Below are 24816 nucleotides of genomic sequence, written 5' to 3'. Positions count from 1 at the left end.
TGAGCTTTAAAGCTGCAGAGTCCGAGACTCAAACCGTGGTCGACTACATGGGAGTCTAGTGACATAACCATTATGCCATCTGCTGGTACCCATCTCAATATTTAAAATTTAGTATTATTACCTGTGCTTCGAGAGTATGGAAGTGGTCATTTCATGACATTTTAGGTAATTTAGCCATAATCATAAATTTCTTTACAGACTTAATGCTTTATTAGCTGTAACAAAGGAAGTAGCCTTATGTTTGTAGAAGTTATAGAATTATTGGGATGATAAATGAAAAAAAGTCACAAAGCAACTCCAATTTAGGTCCTCATCTCCTTCATTCTTTATAACAACATACTAATCTTTGGCAGTATCAAAATAGTTCTTAGCTGTGAGAAGAGAAGGACTGAAGACAGACATTTGGGAGCAGGATTTTTGATAATAGGCCTGAATGGACTGATTCTGCTTTTCCTTAACTTGTAATCCTGTGTGAATTTATTTTTTCTATCCAGGTTTAAGGGCAGGACTAGCTGCCTCAATTGCTGGGAGTTCTATTATCAACAAAATGTTACTAGCAAATATTGATCCTTTTGGTGCAACACCATTTATTGACCCAGATCCAGATTCAGTGTAAGAAAATGCTTTTGTAAATATTTTCTTGTTGCTCTTTTATATGAATTGTAGCATTTTAAATGTATTAACAATAAATTTCATTCTATATACACAAAGGACAGTCAGAACATTTCAAAAGCTGGTAATGACGAGTAAGTTGAGTCCTTCCAAATTCAGTGGTCCCCATGTTCTGTTTCTGAGGTCGGTCACTTTCCAGCCTGTCCCTTCTTTTTCAGCCTGTTCTTCCTGAGAGCAATCCTCACGCAAAGACAGACATAAATCTACTCCTTTGTTCCTGAAATATTTTACATAATGGTGCCATCACACATATTTATACTATTCTTTTCACCTCCTTTCTTCTTATTCTTGCCAAATCTATCATCTTTCTACAACTAGCTTCTAAGTTTATTTATTTTTGGCAGGCTTCTGGCTCACACTGATCTCTTCTCTTTTCAAAACTCCTCAAGTTTTTGGACCAGCAGTTAGTGTAATGCCTATGTCGCTGGACTCCCATGTAGTTGTCCCCAGTTCAAGTCGTGGACCCAGTGGCTTAAACTCACGCTGGGCATGTGTGCGTGTGTGCCCAGGATCCCGAGAGGAGAACAAAGGAGAAGGGATTGCGGCATGGCCATCCCCCTGGGGGGTGATTTCTCACTTTCTGTTTCTCTGTCTCTTTCTGGTGAGTGCATGCGCCCTATAGCAAAAACCTCTCAAAAAAATAAATAAATAAAAACTCCTCAAGATTTTTTTTTTGGCCTTGTAATATATACTTCTGGGACCAGCAGTTGGGGTAATGGTTATGTTGCTGGATTCCCATGTAGTTGACTACGGTTTTAGTCCTGGACCCAGTGGCTTAAACTCAAGCTGGGCGTGTGTGCGTGTGTGTCCAAGATCCCGAGAGGAGAATGGAGGAGAAGGGATTGCGGCGTGGCCATCCCCCCTGGGGGTGATTTCTCACTTTCTGTCTCTCTGTCTCTCTCTCTCTGTCTTTCTGGTGAGTGCACATGCCTTATCGCCAAAACCTCTTCAAAAAGAGATATACTCCTTTTACTTTCATTTTTAATTTTGCTTTTGTCATATCTCATTTCTGTAATGACATTTCTCAAGAACAGTACTATATTTGAAACTTTCTAAAACACCCAGAATAATGTATTGGAGTTAGCAATTTTATTTTCTTTCATCTTAATAAATATTTACCTACTAAGAGTAGAAGTGGAAGAGACTTTCTAGTGATAAAAAAAAGGGGGCAGCATTGGCACCTGACTGCAAAGCCATCCTCTGTTTATCTCCATTTGTCTGTGTTTTGAGGGGCTTATGAAGGAGATTGAAGGCTAAGATGTTACATTAGTAGAAAACCAAAACACGGCTGTCTCCGCTTTGCCTTGCCCATCATCCTTTTTTATCACATGTACCAAAAACTGTATACATTGACCATGGCTGTACACATGGCCTATGAATAGGAAGTGATTCCTGCTAGGCTTTATAATCTTTTATATGGAATGGAAGTTTAAATGAGTTTAAATTATTTTAAGTGCTGTTTTGTGTACGGGTTAGAATTGTAGTGATCCTGAAATTGACTTTTATGTCATCTTTCTTTTTATCCTAGAGATGGATATTCAGAAAAATGTGTCATGAACAATTACTTTGGGATTGGATTAGATGCAAAAATTTCATTAGAATTTAATAATAAAAGGGAGGAGCACCCCGAGAAATGCAGGTAATATTGGTGATGGTAATAATGGTATTACATGAGCGCAATTTTACTTTAATTTCATTTATTATTTCTGTTGCTTGCTCTTTCTCTAAGGAGTCAGTAAGTAAAATTTCCTGAAATTGCCAACATTTATTTTCAGGAGCCGAACTAAAAACTTGATGTGGTATGGAGTCCTAGGAACCCGGGAATTATTACAGAGATCATACAAGAATTTAGAACAAAGGGTTCAACTTGAGGTAAGTTTATATCAAAGTAAAGACATTTCAGATTACCTTATGTAGAAAAATAATTTCATTTGTGGACCTAATTTGACCTAAATTTTACTTGCTTGGTGAGTGAATACTCAAGGCCAAATATGGAAATTATTATCAACTTCATATTAAAGGATATGAGTGATGCATGTGACTGTCATCATTAGCTCTTGACATTGGGGATGCTATGGATTGCTGGTGGCCCCTGAAAATGTAGAGCCACAGGAGTACTTTTATAGGGTAGGGTTTTTGTTTTGTTTTGTTTAATATTATTTATTTACTTATTTATTTCATGAGAGAGACAGAGGAAGACAGGAAGAAAAAGAGATGCATCCCAACAGCATCTTCATGCCATGACACTTCCCTGCTTTAGCCAGCCGGACTCAGGGGTATGTGCACACCTGGCATGTACAGGGAGGCCTTGAGATGTGGAACCTGGGACCTTCCCATGTGGGTCCAGCTTCACAGAGTGTTGCTTTACCATTGCATCTAGTTCTAGGATAGAGTTGTTGTTTTTTAAATAATTATTTTATTTATTTCTTTTAAAATTTTTTAGAGAGATTTTTGCTATAGAGCACATGTACTTGCCAGAGACACAGAGAGAGACAGAGAAAGAAAATGAGAAATCACCTCCCAGGGGGAATGGTCACACTGCAATTTCTTCTCTTCCATTCTCCTTGCAGGATTTTGAGCTCACATGCATGTGTGCCTGGTGTGAGTTTCAACGCTCCAGGTCTGGGACTCAAGCCACAGTTGGCCATGTGGGAGTCTAGTGGCTTAAGCAGTACACCACCTGCTGGCCCCTATTGTTATTTTTAATTTGGCTAGAGAGGGAGAAAGTGAAAGTAAAAAAACAAGCCTCCAGGTCCAAGACTCGAACTGAGGTCAGCCATGTGGGAGTCCAGTGCCTTAACTACTACACCATCTGCTGGCCCCGTTATTACTACTTTTAATTTGACTAGAAAAAGAATGAAAGTGAAAGTGAGAAAGTAAGCCTTCAGGTCTAGTACCCGAACCATAGTCAGTCATGTGGGAGTCCAGTGCTTTAACCCCCACACCACCTGCAGACCCATAGGATAGAGTTTCCAGTGGATTTTCTCATTTAAGTTTCCAAACTCTGACCAAATACATCATGCCCAAAGTGTCACAAATCCCTGAAAATAATGTTCTCTTAATTTAAATGCAATATTTTGTTCCATTTATTTCTAACATGTCAGTATAAGAAAAATATTTTGAATTTTTAAGTGTCTTTTTTACTTTAATGTAAGTAGGAAATTAAGGACAGCAAACTTTTTTTTTTTCATGTACTCTAATGATAAAAAGTTTAGGTGCCTGACTCTGACAACTCTATTAATTTCTGTGAATTTTCTTTTCTTTTATTCTTTGTCTGAGGCTTACCATTTATACTGATAGGCATGCCTTTCATATCTGGTATCTTTTTATAAATAGACTTTGTTTTTTAATTGCCAGAGGTTTCATGCACTTGACAAAGAGAGAGAGAGAAAGAGGAAGGTAAAAAGCATCCCTCAATGGGGTGTAGTTGCGACACAATCCCTTCTCCATGCTTGTCTAGATTTGGGGCACATACACACTTGTGTCCAGTGTGTTTTTCGAGCCTTTTAGACCGGGATTAAAACCACTGTCACTCATCTGGGTTCTGATTCTCTTTAGTCACTAGGCTACGGGGCTAGCCCTACAACCAGATGTTTTTAATTAAAATATATTATTCATACAGAAATGTATACAAGTCTAAAGTCTACAATGCAATAAAATTAAAGAGAACATTATTATTTTAGATATTATTTTTTATTTTCCATTTGTTTTTATTTTATATTTTCTTATTACATTTCATTTTTGTACATTTTTGTGGGATCCAATGTGCTTTTTTTTTTTTTGAGAGAGAGATTTTCACTGTAGGGCGCGTGCGCTCGCCAGACAGACAGAGAGAGACATAGACACAGAAAGCGAGAAATCACCCCCTGGGGGGATGGTCACGCCGCAATCCCTTCTCCTCCATTCTCCTCTCGGGATCTTGGGCATGCACGCACACGTGCCCGGCGTGAGTTTTAAGCCACCGGGTCCGGGACACGAACCGCGGTCGACTACGTGGGAGTCCAGCGACATAGCCATTACGCTAACTGCTGGTTCCCCCAATGTGCTTTTTTAAAATGCATGCATTTTGTGATAATCAAATCAAGGATATTACTGTATTCATTGTCTTCAACAAAGAGCATTACATAATGTACAACTTTGGTTTTTATTATACAAGTTGTTTGTTTTAGTATACGCACACACAATAGCACTTTTTTTTCCCTCTGTGTGTATACCTTATACCTTTCCATAACCTGTTCCCTTGTTTATATGCATTCTTGTTCTTTTCAAAGTTTTTTTCTGACCCTCTCCCCTAAGGTGCTAGCGTAGCACTGGAATGTGGACTAAAACAGTGCCTGTCTCATTTATTATCAGCTAAATGTTCTAGGGAAGATAAACTTTTTATACCTCCCACTTTAAAAACATTACTACAGTATCAACTGGTTTGATTTATAATTTCTTGTAGAATTAAGATAGACATAGACATTATTGGCTGAAAAGGCGTAAAATTGGAAAGGTTCACACTTCATAAGTTTTGACAGCCCCATCTCTCTGTCAGCTTGGATGCGCTCCTCTATGTTGTAATCTTTCATTTTTTAAATCTGTTTACCTGGATCAGCCACCCTCCTTAAGGACAGGTAGGAAGTTGTACTCATCTCTGTTAGAACCAGTGCTTATTTAGCACAGTTCCTGGCCCCTTGTTGAGGGGGAAATGGACAAATGAACGATCATTTTAGATAATTTGGTAAGTATTGTGATCATGCCCTGTAGCTGGCATTTTTAAGGTTTAGGAAATGATCTCTACTTTGAATAGCTATGTGGGCTTCATTCCAGAAAGGATTGTAGCCTCTTCTAATGGTAGTCCAAATTTTGAAAAAGAAATCTTACGCAGCTGGTTTTTTACTCTTCTTTAGAAGGATTCTTAATCGTTTTTGAGCTGTAGATTCCTTTGGCATTCTAGGAAACTTGACCCCTAATCAAAATATTGTTTATAAATTCATAATATAAAATATACAGACTTACAAAAGAAATCAGTAGTGTCAAAATAAAATGACAATATTTTTAAAATTTGTTAAAGAATAATGTGTTTCATCATGGCCCTACCAAATAAACATATAATGGCATGTTTACTAAATAACCACAATTGCTAAGGAATGATGAACATATTACAGGACATCTGAAACATCTGTAATGGGATTCGGTTAAGTCTGTATTTCGCTTAATGATGTGGTCAGGTGTATCACTAATGCCTGGTTTGCTACCTACTTTTATAATTGAGGGCAATGCTAAATTTCAGGTGTTTGTGAACAGAGATGTGTTTTTACCATCAAGTTGACAGACCCCTGAATCTATCCATGGGATCCTAATTTCTGAACTTTAAGAATCCTTGATATAGTAATGGATGTTAAATGATAAAACAGGGAAATAAAATCAGTGACAAGATAAGTGAAAACATGTTAAAAAGGTAAAGCAGAAAAAGTACAGAGTCAGTTGTGATAGTTACAAGTAAACCAAATCCTACTTTTAAAGGCCTGTTGTCTGAAAATCCATTTCCCTGATGATGGTTGTCCATGGAGCTTCGTGCTAAAATGTTTATCTTCATCCATACTGTGTTTGCAAATAAAGTGCATCCATTAATAAAATCTTTAAAGACTGCTCTGAATTGTTTTTAAAAATAGTTGTTTTACATTTTCTGAGAGTATTTTATTCCATTTCCTTTAAGTTAGTCATGATTGGGGCCAGCAGGTAGCATAGTGGTTAAGGTGCTGGACTCCCACGTGGTCGACCATGGTTCAGGTCCCACCAGGCACATGTGCATGCAGGCCCAAAATCGAGAGGGGAGAATGGAGAAGAAGGGATTACAAGAGTTGTGCCCACCCCCCCCCAAGGGATGATTTCTCACTTTCTGTATCTCTGTCTCTGTCTCTCTGGCAAGTGCATGTGCCCTAAAGCAAAAGGCTAAAAAAAAAAAAAAAAAAGCTAGTAATGATTTAAAACAGCTTTTTCTTTTTTTTCTTTTTCTTTTTCTTTTTTTGGAGAGGTTTTTGCTATAGGGCACAGGCACTTGCCAGAAAGATAGAGACAGAGAGACAGAAAGCGAGAAATCAGCCCACAGGGGGGATGGCCAAACCGTGAGGCATTCATCTTTTTCCTCTCGGTATCTTGGGCACACAAGCACACGCGCACCTGGCATGAGTTTAAGCCACCGGGTCTGAGACTCAAATAGCGGTCTCCATGGGAGTCCAGCGACATAGCCATTCTGCCAACTGCTGGTCCCTAAAACAGCTTTTTCTAAAGCACACAAAGATATATGTTTAGTGTTTTGGGTTTAGAAGAAGTTAATCTGGGATCAGCAGGTTGCATGGTGGTTAAGGGCACTGGATTCCCACGTGGCCAACTGCAGTATGAGTCCCAGACCTGGTAGCTTGCTTTCTAACTTTCCTCCTATCGCTCTCTCTCTCTGGCCAACTAAAAATTAATTAATTAATTAATTAATTAAAAGAAAATAATTCTTTAAAAAAAAAAGTTAAGCATTCATTAGGTCATTGAGCAGGTCGGTACGTATTTTCCAATACAAAAATGCATCATCACTTTCCTGAGGACCCAGTAGTAATTATTATTCAGTCATTTAGCAAATATATATTGAACACCAGCTATTTGTCAGGCACTCCTCGTAGGTACTGACATACAGAATGGGCCTCTGAACTTGTCTGATGTTAACACTCTTTTCATTTAAAAAAGGAAAAAAGGAAAGGAATTGTGAAATACACCTAGAAATAATCTATGCAATCTCAGTTATTAAAATGGTTGAAAGTGGGTTCGAGCTGGATTCTCATTTGTTCTAAAGGTTGAAGATAATTTTGACTGGCATTAAAATGCAGTTTTGTTGAAATTATGTTAACTATTTTTTAATATAAAAATTAGGATTAATGAAAATAAGCATCTATTTTAGGTATGACATCTGCAAGCTCTTCCTTAGTGAAGGTTTAAATCACTCCCTTGGATTAAGAGTTCACTTTGAAAATGTTAAGAGGGTCTATTTAAATATTGGTTAAAATATTAAGCAGGATCATCATAAAATTTATGTAACATAATTACTGTCATTTTCCTTAAGTTTTTTAAAAAGTTTGAGTTCCTTACCTGTCTCCCCCTTAATAACTAATTAGACTTTACTTAAGAAGTAATAGAGCAAAGCAAACTATTAATTGAAATTAATTAAAGAAACATTTATGAAAAAGTAGTATTCTCCTTCTACTCCATAAGAATTTATTCATATGTAATGTGTAATTACTTCATTAGCCATATTGTTTTTCTTTTTATAGATGGTAATTCAGTTTTTTAAGTGCTTAGTTAGAAGGCAAGGAATGTAATAGGCTTTCTGACTTGCTTTTTTTTTTTTTGCTTGGTTTTGGTTCTGACTAAAGTTGTTAACCCTTGATATTCTTGGGGAATTAGTTCCAGGACTCCCCATCGATAACAAAATCTGTAGATGCTCAAGTCCCTTAAATGGTACAGGGCAGACTGTGGCACAGCGGTAAAATACAGTGCTTTGCAAGCCTGATCCACAGTGAAGGTTCTGCGTTAATGTCCAGAGACCTCCCTAACATGCTGGGTATGTGTGTACCATGGTCTGGGACTGCTGAGGCTGAGAGTGGATCACACCACTGAGACCCTGTTGGTGGTACTATCTCTATCTCCCTCTTACAGATAAAGAAATAAACTTTTTGTAAAAAATTATTTTATTTAACTTTATTTATTTATTTATTTCAATTTGAGCAGAGAGGGACAGAGCGAGAGGGAGAGGAGAGAGAGAGAGAGAGAGAGAGAGAGCGCAAGCCACTAGGTCCAGGACTCGAACCGTGGTTGGCCATGTGGGAGTCGAGTGCCCTTAACCACCATGCCACCTGCCAGCCCCGAAATAAACTTTTAAAAAATTTTTTAAATGATTTGGTACTCTTCTTGAAAAACTCACCTTTGAATTTAACCAGTTACCAAGTCATTAAGGAGCACTAGCAGTGGACCTGGGGCTGAGAGGTGCTAGATAAGGAGAGTAAGACCCACCCCCTTAATACAAGTGAGAATATGGTGACACTCAAGACAAGGTCTGTCTGGTTTGGGAAGAAAGAAGAGGGAATATATTTTTATTTTTAAATTCAGTTTTCTGTAACAGCTTGTGCTATAGTTATTTATCCTTTCAGGTTTTCTAAAATTAAAAACATAAACGTCTTTGTAATATGCAGAAATGTATTTGCGGGAGAGCAAACAATACCAACATGCTTTGCTCCATCACCCTTTGTCTTTGGGATTTCAGCATCTTTCAAATACTAGTTTTGCTCTTTTTGTCTAACCTCGAAGCTTTTTACATTGCAGTGTGATGGGCAGTACATTCCTCTCCCCAGTTTGCAAGGCATAGCGGTGTTGAACATCCCCAGCTATGCTGGAGGCACTAACTTCTGGGGTGGAACTAAAGAGGATGATGTAAGTAGCAAGAAAATAAACAGTTTATTTCCTCAAAAATAACTAAATTACCAGAATATCTTTTTTAACATGTGCCTTTCAATATTAATTTCATGTTGGAATATTTTACACTGAGAAGATAAGGGGTGGAATAGATTTAAGGTTTAGTCTCTCTTACTGGATATACTCTAAAATTTCTCATGTTGATATGATATGCTTATCTTTGGATGTAGATAACAATTTTCTGGATGAACACAAAAGAATTAACTTTGGGAAAGTAGATTTAGGAGATACAGAGAAGTTTATACTTTTACATTTTATTACCTGTGTTAGTTTTCTATTGCTGCCATGACAAATTAACACACATATAGCAACTTGACGCATTTACCACCTTACATGTAGTTCTATGTGGTGGAAGTCTGACATGGTCTCACTGAACTGAAGTCAAAGTGTCAACTGCACTGTATTTCCTTCTGGAGGATCTAGGGAAAAATCTATTTCCTTGACCTTAGCTTTTAGAAGCTGCTCACATTCCTCCCTCCATTTTTACAGCCAAGGAAGGCAGGTTGGAAGCTTCTCACATTACATCACTGTGGTCTTTTTTGCTTTCTCTTCCACTTTCAATGACCCTTGTGATTGCACTGGGCCCACCCATATGATCCAGAATCCTCACCTCCTCTCAAAGTCCTTAATTTAAGAGCCCTGAGAAAGTGGGTCAGTGGGAACCATAGTATCGTAAGCCTCAAATCAAAATCGGTGATTTTCTTACCTATGAAAGCTCTTTTTGCCTATAAAGTAACACAGTGACAGATTTCAGGGATTAGGACATGATATTTTAGAGGTAGGAAATTGGGCATTATTCTGTCTGCCAAAGTACCAGGTCATCCGCATAGTCATGATATATTTTTCTATGTTTTTTTCTATGCAAAATGTGTCATGACTTTCCCAATGACCCAATACCTTTCTGTTTTTTAATTTTCTAAACATACACACACACACACACACACACACTCACACACACTTTCAAATATTTTAACATTTAAAAATTTTTTTGCCAGAGGGTATGCTCATTAGAGCAAGACAGAGAAAGTAAGAAAGCACCCTTCCAGGACAACTGGCCATGCTGCAATCCCTTCTCCTCCATTCTCCTCTCAGGATTTTGAGCATGCACACACAGGCACCCAGTATGTCCTCCCAGGCCCCAGGTTCTGAACTGTAACCATGCACTGAGCCAAGCGAGATCCAATCACCTCAACCTCCACACTACCAACTGGCGTGTTTTTTTATTTGTTTTAATTTTATTTTTTTAAAATAATAATTTATTTAATTTTAATTAACTAAGTAATTAATAATTTGACCAGAGAGAGAGAAAAAGTGAGAAAGCAAGCCACCAGGTTCCCAGAACCACAGTCAGCCATGTCAGCACCCTTAACCACCACACCACTTGCCAGCCCCATGGCCCGTATTTTTTTAAGAGAGATTTTTGCTATAGGGTGTGTGTACTCGCTGGAAAGACAAGGAGAGACAGAAAGTGAGAAATCACTTCCGATGGGGGATGACCATGTCTCAATCACTTCTCCTCCATTCTCTTCTTGGGATTTTGGGCACACACGTCCCCGGTGTGAATTTAAGCCACTGGGTCAGGGACTTAAACTGCGGTCGATTACCTGGGAATCCAGTGACATAACCATTATACCATCTGTTGGTCCCTATTTTTCGAAATATTAGGAGGGCTCATTTGGCCAGAGGTTTAAAGCTATTTTTTTTTTCTCTTTATACTTGCCTGTATTAAAAGAGGGAAAAAGCACAACCTCACAAATGTAATTATTCTAAAAAAAAATTAAAGAGGTGGTATAAATATTAAAGCATTATATTAAAATATATAGCAGTAAAAGTGAGGAATGTTGTCATAATCTTTATTTGGAAAGTCACAGACACCGATTTTGATTTGAGGCTTACGATACGATGGTTCCCACTGACCCACTTTCTCAGGCCTCTTAAATGAAAGGCAGGGCTGAAAGTGTAAGATAAATTGAAAAGTATCTGTCATCTTCATAATATGAATATATTCCAACCCTACTGGAGTTTAAAAACTTATAAGAGCAGTCAACATTTGTTTTTTGTTTTGTTCTGAGAGATTTTTGCTATCGGGCACATGTGCTCCCTAGACAGAGAGACAGAAAGCAAGAAATTCCCCGCGAGGGGTGATGAACATACTACAGTCCCTTCTCGTCTGGTCTCCTCTTGGGATCTTGGGCACACACACACATGTGCCTGGCATGAGTTTCAAGTTGCTAGGTCCAGGACTCGAACTGCAGTTGACTACATAGGAGTCCAGTGATGTAACCATTATGCCATCTGCTGGTTCCCTCAACATTTTTTTTTTTTTTTGGAGCTATAGGGCTGCTTGCCAGAGAGAGACAGAAAGTGAGAAATCACCCCCAGAGGGGGTGGCCACGCAGTGATCCCTTCTCCTCCATTCTCGTCTCGGGATCTTGGGTACACATGCACACATGTGCGGTGTGAGTTTAAGCCACTGAGTCTGGGACTCGAACTGTGGTCAACTACATGGGAGTCCAGTGATGTAGCCATTAGGCCATCTGCGGGTCCCTCCCTCAACATTTTCTTTCTTTCTTATTTTTCTTAAGAATTATTTAACTTTATTTATTTATTTTATTCATTCATTCATTCATTTTAATTTGACCAGAGAAGGACAGAAAGAGAGAGAAAGTGAGAAGGCAAACCGCCAGGTCTAGGTCTCAAACCGCAGTTGGCCATGTGGGAATTCAGCACCCTTAATCACTATGCCACCTTCCAGCTCCGCCCTCAACATTTTTGTATCAGTCTATCACTACTCTTAAATATTTTGGGTCCAGATAGTGGCATGATAGTTAAGACGGTTGGATCCCACATGGTCGACTACATGATTAGAGTCTCAGACCTCACAGCTGGAAAAACACACCAGGTGTGTGCGTATGCATGCATGCCAAAATCCTGATAGGAGAGAAAAATGGAGAAGGGATTGTGGCATGACTATTCCTCAAGGGGGTACCCTTGAACTTTTTTCCTCTCTCTCTCCTCATCCACAGTCCCCCTCTTTCCTCCCATCCCCTGCAAGTGCACATATCCTCTGGCAATGTGTTTTTTTAAGAAATTTTTGAAAGAGAGAAATCAGTGAGATTAAGATTAGTAAAACAGTTACTACATAAACACTTACTAGGTATCAGACAAAGTATAAGAGTGTCACATTTTTATTTATTACCAACATTTTTCATCTAAATTGAAGAAACTGAAGCAAAGTTTAGGATGTCACAGGAAGTCAAAGAGACATTTTTTTTCTTGGCTTTTGCCACAGGGCACATGCACCCACCAAAGAGACAGAGAGAGAGGTAAAATGAGAAATCACCCAAGTGGGATGGCCAGGCCTCCATTCTCCTGCTGGAATTTTGGGCATGAATACACACACACACACACACACACAGAACATGATTTTCAAGCCACCAGGTCCAGGACTTGAACTACAGTCAGCCACGTGGGACTCCAGAGCTTCAACTACATGCAGGGACCACACCACCAGAGACAGTTTTTAAGTTCAAGCATTCTAGTAACCAAATGACTGTTATTTCCAATGAAAGTTTTAGACTACTACTTTATACTGAATATATTTTTCAAAGATATAATATTTTATGAAAGTGAATAAAAAGATAATACAGTCTAAATTTAAAATTTTAGAGGAAGGTAATTTTGTAAAAATGCTTCTGACATTAAGGCAAAGTAGCCTATATAATTTTTATCCTGTGAAGTTTCTATTTCTACACTCTCAAATACCCTAAAGTCATATTAAGATATAAAGTACGTATGTATATTACTATAACGCCTTGAAAGATTTCCTTAGAACATATCAATTGAACTGGATCATAATTTGTATTAGCTTTAACCTTATGAAACTATACCACATTTCAAGTTCTTTAGATTTTCAAAAATTACATGCATCATATTATCAAGATGTCTGAATTATGTATGAATAGCTATTTAACACGTATTATACCAAGATGAATTATTTGGAAATATATTAGTTCACTGGTCTGAAGAGTGCTTTATGAGAAGTACAAATATTATATCCATGTGGATTTTTTAAAAGGAATTATTTATTTTATTTTATTTATTATCATTTTGTTTTTTAAAGAATTATTTTATTTAACTTTATTTGTTTATTTTAATTTGACCAGAGAGCAACAGAGTGAGGGAGAGTGAGATAGCAAGCTGCCAGGTCTGGGACTCAAACTGCAGTTGACCATGTCCAGCGCCCTTAACCACCACACCACGTGCTGGCTCCAGTATTATCATTATGTTTCAATTTGAATAGAGAGAGACAAAAAAAGAAAGAGAAGGTGAGAAAGCAAGCCACCAGGGCCAGGACTCAAACCATGGTCAGCCATGTGGGATTCCAGTGCCTTAACCGTCACACCACCGGCTGGTTCTCTCTATGTGGATTTTTAAAACTCTGTCTTTATTAGGTTTATTTTAAGTCATCTGTAGATTTTTTCCTTGGATTATCACTTCCTAATAAAATTTTGTTTGTTTTTCTACGTATTATTGGATCATCAGGAAAGTTATGATGAATTTTTACACAGGAATACATAGAGAAACACATGACTTTCCTGATGGCCTAATATTTTTATAATATTTTGAAAAATACATATATTGCAGGGTTTACATTGTTTGATGTGCCATTTCATCTGAACCTTTGGTGGAAGTGTAATGTAGTTTTGCCTTTCAGATATTTGCAGCACCATCGTTTGATGACAAGATCCTGGAGGTCGTTGCAATATTTGATAGCATGCAAATGGCAGTTTCCAGGGTCATTAAGCTGCAGCATCATCGAATAGCCCAGGTTGGTTTCTGAACTTCCTGGGCCTGCAAGGGTTTGGGAAAGCTATTCCATATGACTTCTGCGCTGGATACACATCTATAAAATGTTGACTTTCTTGCCATGTCAGCTGTTCCTACCCCATCATAAGTGGTAGAGCATAATATTCCATTCCATGAAAGTCTTTGCAGATTGCAGTCAATTCTTCAGGACAATTTGTATCTAAAATAACTTGTTTGTTTTATTTCAGTGCCGTACAGTAAAAATCACTATCTTTGGTGATGAGGGAGTCCCAGTGCAGGTGGATGGTGAAGCATGGGTTCAGCCTCCAGGGATTATCAAAATTGTGCACAAAAACAGAGCTCAGATGCTGACAAGGGACAGAGTATGTAACAAAAAAACCTTCTAAAATGTTATGAAGCCTTCTTTAAAAACATCTTTAATTGTTATGAAAAATAGAAAACGATGGAAAATATTTAAATTATCTCTTATATCTGACATTTAGCTCATTATGGTTTTAAATATGCACAGATATTTATTTTGCCTTTTTTTTGTAATTAGTGGACTTTATGTTTTGGAGCAGTTTAGTCTTACAGAAAAATTGAGCAGAAAGTACAGCAAATTCTAATAATATTCCCACATACTTCTTTACCTCATCCTGTTCCCTCCCGCACACAAATTTCTCTATGATTAACATATTGAATTAGTGTGGCACATTTGTCATCCTTGATGAGTCCATGTATTGACACATAATTATTAACTGAAGTTCATAGTTTACAATACTCTGTGTTGTATGTGCATTGCTTCAGACAAATGTCCACTCACATGTATTCACCATTTTAGTATCATGCAGATTAGGTTCACTGCCCTACAAATTCTCTGTGCTGTCCCTATTCATCCCTCTATCACTTTTTTTTTTTTGGAGAGGTTTTCGCTATAGGGCGCGTGCGCTCGCCAGACAGACAGAGAGAGACATAGAGACAGAAGGCAAGAAATCACCCCCTGGGGGGGGATGGTCATGCCGCAATCCCTTCTTCTCCATTCTCTTCTCGGGATCTTGGGCATGCACGCACACGCGACCGGCGTGAGTTTTAAGCCACCGGGTCTGGGACACAAACTGCGGTCGACTACGTGGGAGTCCAGCGACATAGCCATTACGCTAACTGCTGGTTCCCCCTCTATCTCTTACCCCTACTCCTGGCAATCACTAATCTCTTTACTGCCTCAATAGATTTGTTATCTCTTAAATTTATGTAGAATATGTATGTATTTTTAAAATTTTATTTCTTCCAGGAGAGAGAGAGAGAGAGACATATACGCATCCCCAACAGGGTCTTCATGCCATTTCAGGCCCCCAGTCTTAGCCAGATACAGTCTTAGCCATCCCAGCTCATGGGCCTGAATGCACATGCCCAGTGTGCACAGGGATCTCGGAATATGAACCCAAGACCTTCCTGTGTCAGTCCAGTTGCATTATTCCTGTACTACCAACTGGGCCCCCAGAATATGTATTTTTAATTTAACTTTTAACAAATAAGACTCAGTATTCATCCTGTATAGTGTATATAAAATAGTAAAAAATGGAAGCATAAATTGCAGAAAGAGTAAAGACTGATACATAAAATTGTTAACTCTTCAGCAAACAGTTGTCATCGTTAATTATATTACTTTTTATGTGGTAAATACTGGAAAACTTTAAAATGCCAGTTTTTATACTTGGAATTTATTTAATGAGGTGTTAATGAAAAATTAAAAAAGATAGTTTCAAAGGGAATGTAATATCTAGATGCACGTTTATATGGGTCTGAGAGCTCTGAACTAACAATTCGTTGTGATTGATTTCAAATAGGCCTTTGAAAGCACTCTGAAATCTTGGGAAGATAAACAGAAGTGTGACTCTGGTAAACCAATGCTGCGAACCCATTTGTACATCCACCATGCCATTGACTTAGCCACGGAAGAGGTGTCTCAGATGCAGCTGTGTTCTCAGGCTGCTGAGGAGCTCATTACACGGTATGGGGGTACTACAGGCTTCTAAACTGAGAACTCTGGTCTCAGCCAATTTTTTTTTTCAATTTTAATACATCATTTCAGTTGTTCATGGTATCAAAAAAAAAACATTTACTCTTCTTGTCACTTAATTTGTGCCTTAATATCCTACCCAACACACATGCAACGCGTATACACCTGTGTGTCCTCTGTGGTTTATATCATGTACTTTCAAAATCTTAAGGCCTGGGACCAGTAGATGGTGTAATGGTTATGATCCCAAGAGGAGAATGGAGAAGGGATTTCAGTGTGCCCATCCCCCCGGGGGCTGATTTTTCACTTTCTGTCTCTCTGTTTCTCTGGTGAGTGCATGTGCTCTATAGCGAAAATCTCTCAAAAAATAAAAATAAAAGTAAAAACAAAAATCAAACACATAAGGCCTAACCCTGCCATACAATACTCTTTCTATTATTACCTCCCTATTTTATATAGTCACATCAAACTATCTACTTAAATGTTGCATTATAATTAAATATTTATTGAATGTAGAAATAAGTCTGAATGTTAACTCTGTTCCCAGGAGGCAAAAAAAAACCAACCAGTTTTCAACAGACATGTAACAGAGACTTCAAGGCCACGTAAGTTTATTTTGGTAGATAGGAAAGGAAGAGATTAAAAAAAGAATTTCTCTGGACCAGCAGTTAGCATAATGGCTATGTCGCTGGACTCCCATGTAGTCGACCGCAGTTTTCCATGAACTTTTTGAAGTCTCCTTATATTCATTCAATTGTCAGAAAATATTTTTGTGCCTCTTTTGTGTATCAAGCACCATATTAGCCATTGGGGATGCCAAGATTACTACTTTAATGTTCTTAATTGGTTCTCAAATAATAGGAGACAGGAGTGTGGCCAAAGTGCTGTCACTGAGCACACAGTGGGTGTTGCTGGTGCACAGAGGTAGTGAAAGAGGGCTTCTTGGAGAAAGTGACCTTTTAGCTGAATCTTTTTTTTAAGAGGTTTTTGCTATAGGGCGTGTACGCTCGCCAGAAAGACTGAGAGAGAGAAAGGGATAGAAAGCAAGAAATCATCCCTTAGGGGGATGGCCACGCTGCAATCTCTTCTCCTCTCCTCCATTCTCCTCTCAGGATCTTAGGCACGTTTGCACACGCACCTGGCATGAGTTTAAGCCACCGGGCCTGGGAATCGAACACGGTCAACTACATGGGAGTCCAGCGACATAGCCATTACACCAACTGCTGGTCCCTTAGCTGAATCTTGAGGGAAAAATACAAGAAGGAGCAATCAGCTTCTAGGCAGAGGCCTCAAGAACTGTGAGTGCATTGTACTTCCAGGAAATCTCAGATAGTTTGGGGCAGGTGACTGAAGTGTTAGCATATATATATATGTGAGAATGTGGGAAATGTGGACAGAGGTATGGAGAGGGGCCATTTTTTATGGGATGGTTCTGGTAGCAGTGTGGAGGAATTTCTAGAAGACAGCAAAGCTGGGGCAGGGAGCATATGTAGAGCCTTGTCAGAATGGTCCTGATAAGAAATGATGGAGTAAGGCCCTTAGAGATGGACAAAGGAGAGATTTAAGCCAATTTGGGATCTAAAATTGGTGTACGGGAGCAGGCAGGTGGTGTGGTGGTCAAGGCTCTGAACTCTCACGTGGCTGACCATGGTTTGAGTCCCAGACCTGGCAGCTTGATTTCTCACTTTTCCTCTCTCCCTCTTGTCAAATTAAAAGTAATAATAATAACTAATAAAATTAAATAAATAAGTCTTTAAAAATAATTTTAAAAATAAAATTGGCATATGGGCATGAGTTAGGAAACAGGATGGCTTTAAAGTTTCTCGTGAAGAGCTGAGCGATAGACCCAAAGGATTCAGGAAGATGAGTAGATTTGAGAGGGAATAATGGGTTCCATGTTGGATATTTTAAAAATTAATTACATTGGGAAAATGTAAGGAAGAGATTCAATAGACAGTAATGTTGATCTGCCTCTTCCCATTCTTTGAAAATTAGAATAGTTTTACACAACTCTAGTCTTCTGATGAATAACCCGCTCTCCATGATTTCTCAAGGTTATTGATGGTAATGCTGAGATAACATTTCTAGGTTCTTTTGAGCCTTGGCTATCTGTTGGATAATCCTTAAAAATTTAAGTCTGTTCTTTTACTCCTGATTTAATATAGAGCTTCTCTCTGCTTTCTTGTTCTATCTTTTCCAGACAAAAGGTCCTTTTCTGTGAAGATGTCAGAAGCAAAAGGCATTTGAATAATCTTATTTACTTGCCCACCTGCAAATCTTATGTCTTTTTTTTAGCAATCAATGGAATGTTTCTTGCTTGCTTTTCTTTGGCCTTAGTGCCTTCTGGGATTTTTTTCTTTCTATGAGATTATCAGGAAATTTATGATAGAAATCCATATGGAAATCCATCATGACTCTTTCTATGAGATTGTCAGGAAAGTCATGATAGAAATCCATATGGAAATCCATCATGACTTTTCTGATAACCCCATAGTACTGTTCTCACAGGTTTAGATACCAGGGGAGTATGGCACCAAGTCTTTGGGATTGAATAGACATAGATTCAAATCCTGGCTCTGCCATTTATTACCTCTTTATGCATTATTAGTCTCTCTAAGTCTCATTATCGTCATCTGTAAACTAGGTCAAATCAATGCTGCTACCTTTTAAGATTGTGAATATTAATAATGTTTACAAAGTACTAAGCATTTTGATGCTAAATGTAGCAATGCTTTTTCCCTAATTTGTTGTATTTGTTCCTGGTTGAAGTTTTAATGAATAAAAGGTAAATTTCTACTCTTCACATGTGTAACCCCTCTCTCTCCCCAATATTATTGCAAAATGAAGTATTACTATATTTTGCTCTTCCAAATAACACTTTAATATGTTTAACTCTGACTCAAATACTAATTTTTAAAAAGAAATTATAGCAAAGGACAAGTGTTTATGCCAGAGAGAGGTGGAGAGAACACCCCCCACCCCAACAATGGCTGGTCACGTCACCATCCTTTTTCTTCTATTTGTGCGTCCCATCAGGTTCCTGGGAACACACTTACTGGGGCTGGGATTGAATGGTGGGTTACCACTTGGGACCTGGCTTTCTTTGTACAGTGTTTAACAACTGCTGTATGGGGCTAACCCTGAGCCTAATTTTTAAATGAAGATTCTCAATTTAATATTCTTTGTTGCAGTATGGTTTGAATTTTGTAAATCTACACTGTGACATTCATAATTGAGCAACTATTTTAAAATGTTTTTTCCTTACCAATCTTTATATTCTTTCACATCTTCTACACTTCAAAAAAATGAGCAATGCTCAAAAAAAGCCTTTTATTCATTTGTTTTTGCTTTCAGGATTTGTGATGCAGCCACGATGCACTGCCTCTTGGAGCAAGAACTGGCCCACGCTGTGAATGCGTGCTCCCATGCACTGAATAAAGCCAACCCAAGATGCCCGGAGGTGAGGATCTAATGGTAAATTCCCATTCCACAGATTCTTTTGGTGTTACACGTCTATTTTTATACTGCAAAATATGCTACACTCTGTGAAAGAAAGATACAGACTGTAGTATATCTGAATCTCTGCAAGAAGCTTATGGTAAATTTGTGGCCATATTTTTCTCTTTCCTACCGTCTTTCCAGTCCTACTCTTCACTCCATTTTTTCATTTCACTTTCAGTAACTTACCACTTTGCTATCTTTTATTGCTTTAACGCTACCAACCTTTTAACTACCACCATCCTTCCTTTCTTCTTTTATCTTCTCTCCTGCATCTTGATAAAGGGCAAACCTAGATACCACACATCAGTGTGCATTTTGTTAGAGATGTGTGTTCATTCTTCAGGTGGTGCACTGAAATTATTCTTACTTTGTTTTGTTTTTCTAAACTGGATATTGATACTTGTATAAAATTTTAAATGTAAAAGTTAATAATACAGTGGCTGAAATAAAATTTTCTCGACATGTGATAGATGGTACAATGCTATAGCATAGAGAAAACTGGTAGCATTATTTTATTCTTTTAATGATTCAATTGAATTACCTAAAATAAGTCAGTGTTAGTTGCCAAAATTACAGCGTAAAAAGCAATCTGGTTGGGACGACTGAGAGTGAAAATCCTTAGATAAGATTAGTTATCATTAGCTCATGCCCCCTATCAGACATAATTTTCCTTAACTTTTGATAGGAAAGTGTATGTATTGTTGCTAGCTTATGCATGTTTGTAGGTAGGCACTGTGATCCTAATTGTATCATTTTAGCTGATGTTCTTTCTCTTTTGGTTCTGTGATATAATTAGAAGTGATAACCATACTAACAAACACAAGTCGTTTTGCAATTAGAGTAGAATTTTTGTTTCAAAAAAAGTATTTGTGGGAACCAGCAGTTAGCGTAATGGCTATGTCGCGGGACTCCCACGTAGTCGACCGCGGTTCACGTCCTGGACCCGGTGGCTTAAAACTCACACCGGGCGCGTGTGCGTGCGTGCCCAAGATCCCGAGAGGAGAATGGAGGAGAAGGGATTGCGGCGTGACCATCCCCCCTGGGGGGTGATTTCTCGCTTTCTGTCTCTATGTCTCTCTCTGTCTGTCTGGCGAGCGCACGCGCCCTACAGTGAAAATCTCTCAAAAAAAAAAAAATTTGTGATGTGAATTTAAATTACAGAATAGAATTTGAAGTATCTAGTACGGATGAAATCCCAATTTAGTGTAAAATTACATGCCTTTGATACTCTTCTTTTCTAGAGTCTTACAAGAGACACTGCCACTGAAATAGCCATCAATGTGAAAGCACTATACAATGAAACAGAATCTTTGCTCGTTGGCAGAGTTCCTTTGGTAAGGAAAAGAGATGATTCATAATATGCTAATGATGCAGTAAGTCCAAGGGCTTTAGTTTCATTCAGGAACATGCATTCAGCAGATTGCCTTCTGGCCTCTATTCTCAGAACTTCCTTTTTACCTAGCTTTAGTCCTTCAGAAAGTATATATGTGTGGGGTGTGTGTGTGCGTATTTTAGTTTTTTGCCATAGGGCACATGTGCTCACCAGAGAGAGACAGAGAGAGGGTAAGTGAGAAATTACCTCCCGGGGGGAATGGCCATGCTGCAATCCTTTCTCCTTCATTTTCCTCTCAGGATGTTGGGCATGCACTCACACATGCCTGGTGTGATTTTCAAGCCAACAGGTCTAGGGTTTAAACTGTGGCTAGCCATTTGTGAAACTAGCACCTTAACCACTACACCACTTGTTAGCCCTATTCTTTTTTTTTTTTTTTTTTCATTTTAACAATTCTGTGTCTTGGTAGGTGGTGATCTAAAGCATTTCTTTTGACAGTAATTTTATTTCTTGCTGGGTAAATATACAGCTAAATCAAAGTGATATTAAAGTAATAGGAGGCACCAGCAGATGGTGTAGTGGCTACATTCCTGGGCTCCCATGTAGTCTACCGCAGTTTGAATCCCAGACCCAGTGGCTTAAACTCACACTGGGCACATATGTATGCAAGCCCTAGATCCCGAGAGGAGACTGGAGGAGAAGGGATTGCGGTGTGGCCATCCCCCTGGGAGTGATTTCTCACGTAGTTCTCATATGATGGGAGAGTCTTCACACAGCCTAGCTAACTATTAAGTGGTTGTGCTTAGAGTGTCTGTTTGGAGCACTCTTTTTTCCTGAGAGGAGGAATTTAAAGACTGCATGAAGTCCATTAGCCATCTCCAGAGTGAACTGGACCACAGCTTCCTTGGGATAAGAGGTGGATACTGCTATTAGACCATGAAGGAAAATTTAGGAAGAAACATTGGTTGTCTTTTTTGATCAAATCACTGGGGACTTCTCGGCTATATTTGGCACTATACTTGCTAGCCAGAATCATCTACCACTTTTCTAAAATAAGTCCTCTAGGAAAGCCAGTGAGCTATGAGCTTGTTAGAAAAATCCCAACATTTGTATTGAGGACTCTGTGTGTGTGTGTGTGTGTGTGTGTGTGTGTGTGTTATTTTAGAGGCATGCGAGACCTTTCTGACAAGGATTAGAAGCATAATTTGATCTCTATACCAAAAATATGGACTGAGTGCAACTTTGTTAATATTTATGAATTATTTTATGTTAATGTGGAAGGATCCCCCTTTACATTTCATTCCGTTGTTGTGAAATGTGGATGTTTGACTTAAAATGTGTACCAGTGAATTTTATCAAAACCTTTGACCATAGCAATATCACAAAGGGCTCCTGAAACCAATTCATCTTCCCTTGGTTGCATAGTTACTAACAAGGCCAGGACTAGAACCCAGTTAACCGCCTTCCAATTCTTTGCATAGCAGTGTTTATTTTACCTTTTTTGATTTATTGAACTTGTAAATGCAATAACTATTTGGTTGTCAGAAAAGTCATTACATATTTTTTCTATGCAAAAGTGCATCATGACTTTTTCAACAACCCAATACTTCGAATGGGTTAATGGGTATAATAAATGATCAATTAAATTCTCTTTAAAGTATCCATTCCCTATTTCCAGTTATAAGCTTTTTTTTATTTTTAAGTATTTATTTATTTATTCCATATAAGAGAGAGAGAGAGAGAAAGGGAGAGACATCAAGATAGACACCTCTAACAGAGTCTTCGTGTCATGATCCACACCCAGCTTCACCCAACATGAACAGGAAGACCTCAGGACACAATCCCAGGACTTTACCATGTGGGTCCAGCATCACAGGGTGATGTATTACTTCTGTGTCACTGGACTGGCCCCATCCTGATTTTCACAATAGCTTTTGATCACATTGTCTGACATTGATTTATTTAAAAATTCTTTTAATTTGCCAGAAGATTTTTTGTTCAGTTTTTTGTTTTGTTTTGTTTTGTTTTCATTCGCTATAGAGTGTTTGCACTCTCACTAGAGAGAGAAAGAGAGAAGGGGGAGCAAGTGAGAAGGCGCCCTCCCAGAGGGAATGGCCGTGCCACAGTTCCTTCTTCATTCTCTTCTTGGGATTTTGGGCATGCACCTGGCGTGTATTTTAAGCTGTGGGTGAGGATTCAAATCATGCAGTTGGCCATGTGTGATGCAGCTCCTTAACTATCATGTTACTGGCTGGCGCCAAAATAATATTTTTTTAAGTTGGTTAGAAACTTTTCATATTGTGACAGTCAGATGGCATAATGGTTACATTGTTGGACTCCCACATAGTCAGCCATGGTTCAAGTCCCAGACCCAGTGGCTTAAAAACTCATGCCAGGCATATGAGCATGCATGCCCAAAATCTCAAAAGGAGAATGGAGGAGAAGGGATTGGGGTATGGCCATCCCCCCTGGGGGGAGAGTGATTTCTCACTTTCTGCCTCTTGTCTCTCTCTGTCTCTCTGGTGAGCACACATGCCCTATAGCAAAACTCTCCCCCCACCACAAAAGAAACTTTTCATATAAAAAGAGCTGCACAGGCCAGCCTGTGGCATGGTTGTTAAGGAGGCTGGATCCCATATGACTGACTGCTAAAGTTTGAGTCCTGGACCCACTCTGGGCCCACATGTACACACGTGTGCCCAAAATCCCAAAAAAGGGGGAAAACAGAGGCAAAGGGATTGCAATGTGACCATTCTCACAGGGGGAGAAGGTGCTTTCTCACCCTCTACCTCTCTATGACAAGCATAAATGCCCTATGACAAAATTTTTTTTAGTATTTTTTTTAATGTGGCGAACTATGTAAATCAGAAGGCTTTTGGCATAAATAAATAGAATAATGAGAAGACTCACTAGTGAAAATAAATATAGGCAGATAGATGGGTAGAAGGAAAGAATGACAGAAGGAGGAAAGGAAGGGAAAGAAGAGGGGATTTATATGGAAGATTTACACAGCAAAAGCAAGAACTTCTCTGTGAAATGATTAAAGTAGCTAGTTACTGATATTATCATTGGGAAGTAAAAATTAGACTGAGTCTACCCAGATTTTTATAAATGAAGTCAACATAAAAGTCAACATATCAGCTGGCATCAGATAGTCTAGAGGTTAAGGCACTTGGATCCCACATGGCCCACTGCACAACTGAGCCCCAGACCCTGCAGCTTGAAAGCCTTTGCTGCATGTGCTTGTGTGCCCAAAATCCAGGAAGGAGGACAAGAGGAAGGAGAAGGGATTGCCTGTGATCATGCCTCATGGGCGAGGAGGGTACTCTCTCCTTTCTTCCTCTCTGTCTTTCTTGCTCTCTATCTCCAGCAAGCCCATGTGCCCTCTGGCAAATCTAAAAAAAAAAAAGAGAGAGAGAGAGAGAGAAGGTGTTCTTTATTAACCTTTACTTAAAAATAAAACCTAACGTAATAAAAGATGAGAATGCTCACTGTCAAGAGAAAATAAATACTGATTTTATTTGAGGTTGGCCACTGAGTCTTGTTTTGTTTTTTAACAGCAGTTGGAATCGCCACATGAAGAGCGGGTATCCAATGCCTTACACTCTGTGGAGGTGGAGTTACAGAAATTAACAGAGATTCCTTGGCTTTATTATATCTTACACCCAAACGAGGATGAGGTATGTCAAAGTCTTGTCTGTTTCTTTATGAATGTAACACTTAAGTATTTGGTAAAAAGATTAAAGGAAATTTTTGAATACGACTTTCAAATATTAGGCTGTTGGGAAAGTCATGCCATATTTTCATATGTTTTTCGATGCAAAACTGTATCATGACTTCCCTGACAACCCAGTATACTGGTCTTCAGTTAAGTTAGAAAGTCACTATTGTGAGCAAAGGTGCTTAATGGGAATTGGTACATTTTCAGTAATATGTTACATGATGAACTTTTTTTGAACAAGTTACCATTGTTCTACAGTGT

At 38.6% G+C, this 24816-nt stretch overlaps 1 protein-coding gene across 1 annotated transcript in view; it reads left to right on the top strand.

Annotated features, from left to right (window-relative positions):
- Window positions 1–24816, top strand: part of DGKH (diacylglycerol kinase eta) — a gene marked incomplete at its 5' end in the record, with an annotated part of 68218 nt that overhangs the window by 33326 nt on the left and 10076 nt on the right. The window contains 10 exons of the mRNA XM_006155500.3: window positions 495–612; window positions 2201–2311; window positions 2448–2544; window positions 9022–9129; window positions 13889–14002; window positions 14229–14363; window positions 15828–15991; window positions 19355–19460; window positions 20743–20835; window positions 24395–24514. Coding sequence (XP_006155562.1) covers window positions 495–612; window positions 2201–2311; window positions 2448–2544; window positions 9022–9129; window positions 13889–14002; window positions 14229–14363; window positions 15828–15991; window positions 19355–19460; window positions 20743–20835; window positions 24395–24514 — 1166 coding nt within the window. The remainder of the gene's footprint in view (window positions 1–494; window positions 613–2200; window positions 2312–2447; window positions 2545–9021; window positions 9130–13888; window positions 14003–14228; window positions 14364–15827; window positions 15992–19354; window positions 19461–20742; window positions 20836–24394; window positions 24515–24816) is intronic.

The sequence above is a fragment of the Tupaia chinensis genome, unplaced genomic scaffold (assembly GCF_000334495.1).
Source record: "Tupaia chinensis unplaced genomic scaffold, TupChi_1.0 Scaffold000458_1, whole genome shotgun sequence".
Lineage (NCBI taxonomy): Eukaryota > Metazoa > Chordata > Mammalia > Scandentia > Tupaiidae > Tupaia > Tupaia belangeri.
The sequence above is the reverse complement of the archived record's forward strand: the minus strand, read 5'-3'. Positions and strand labels throughout refer to the sequence as shown.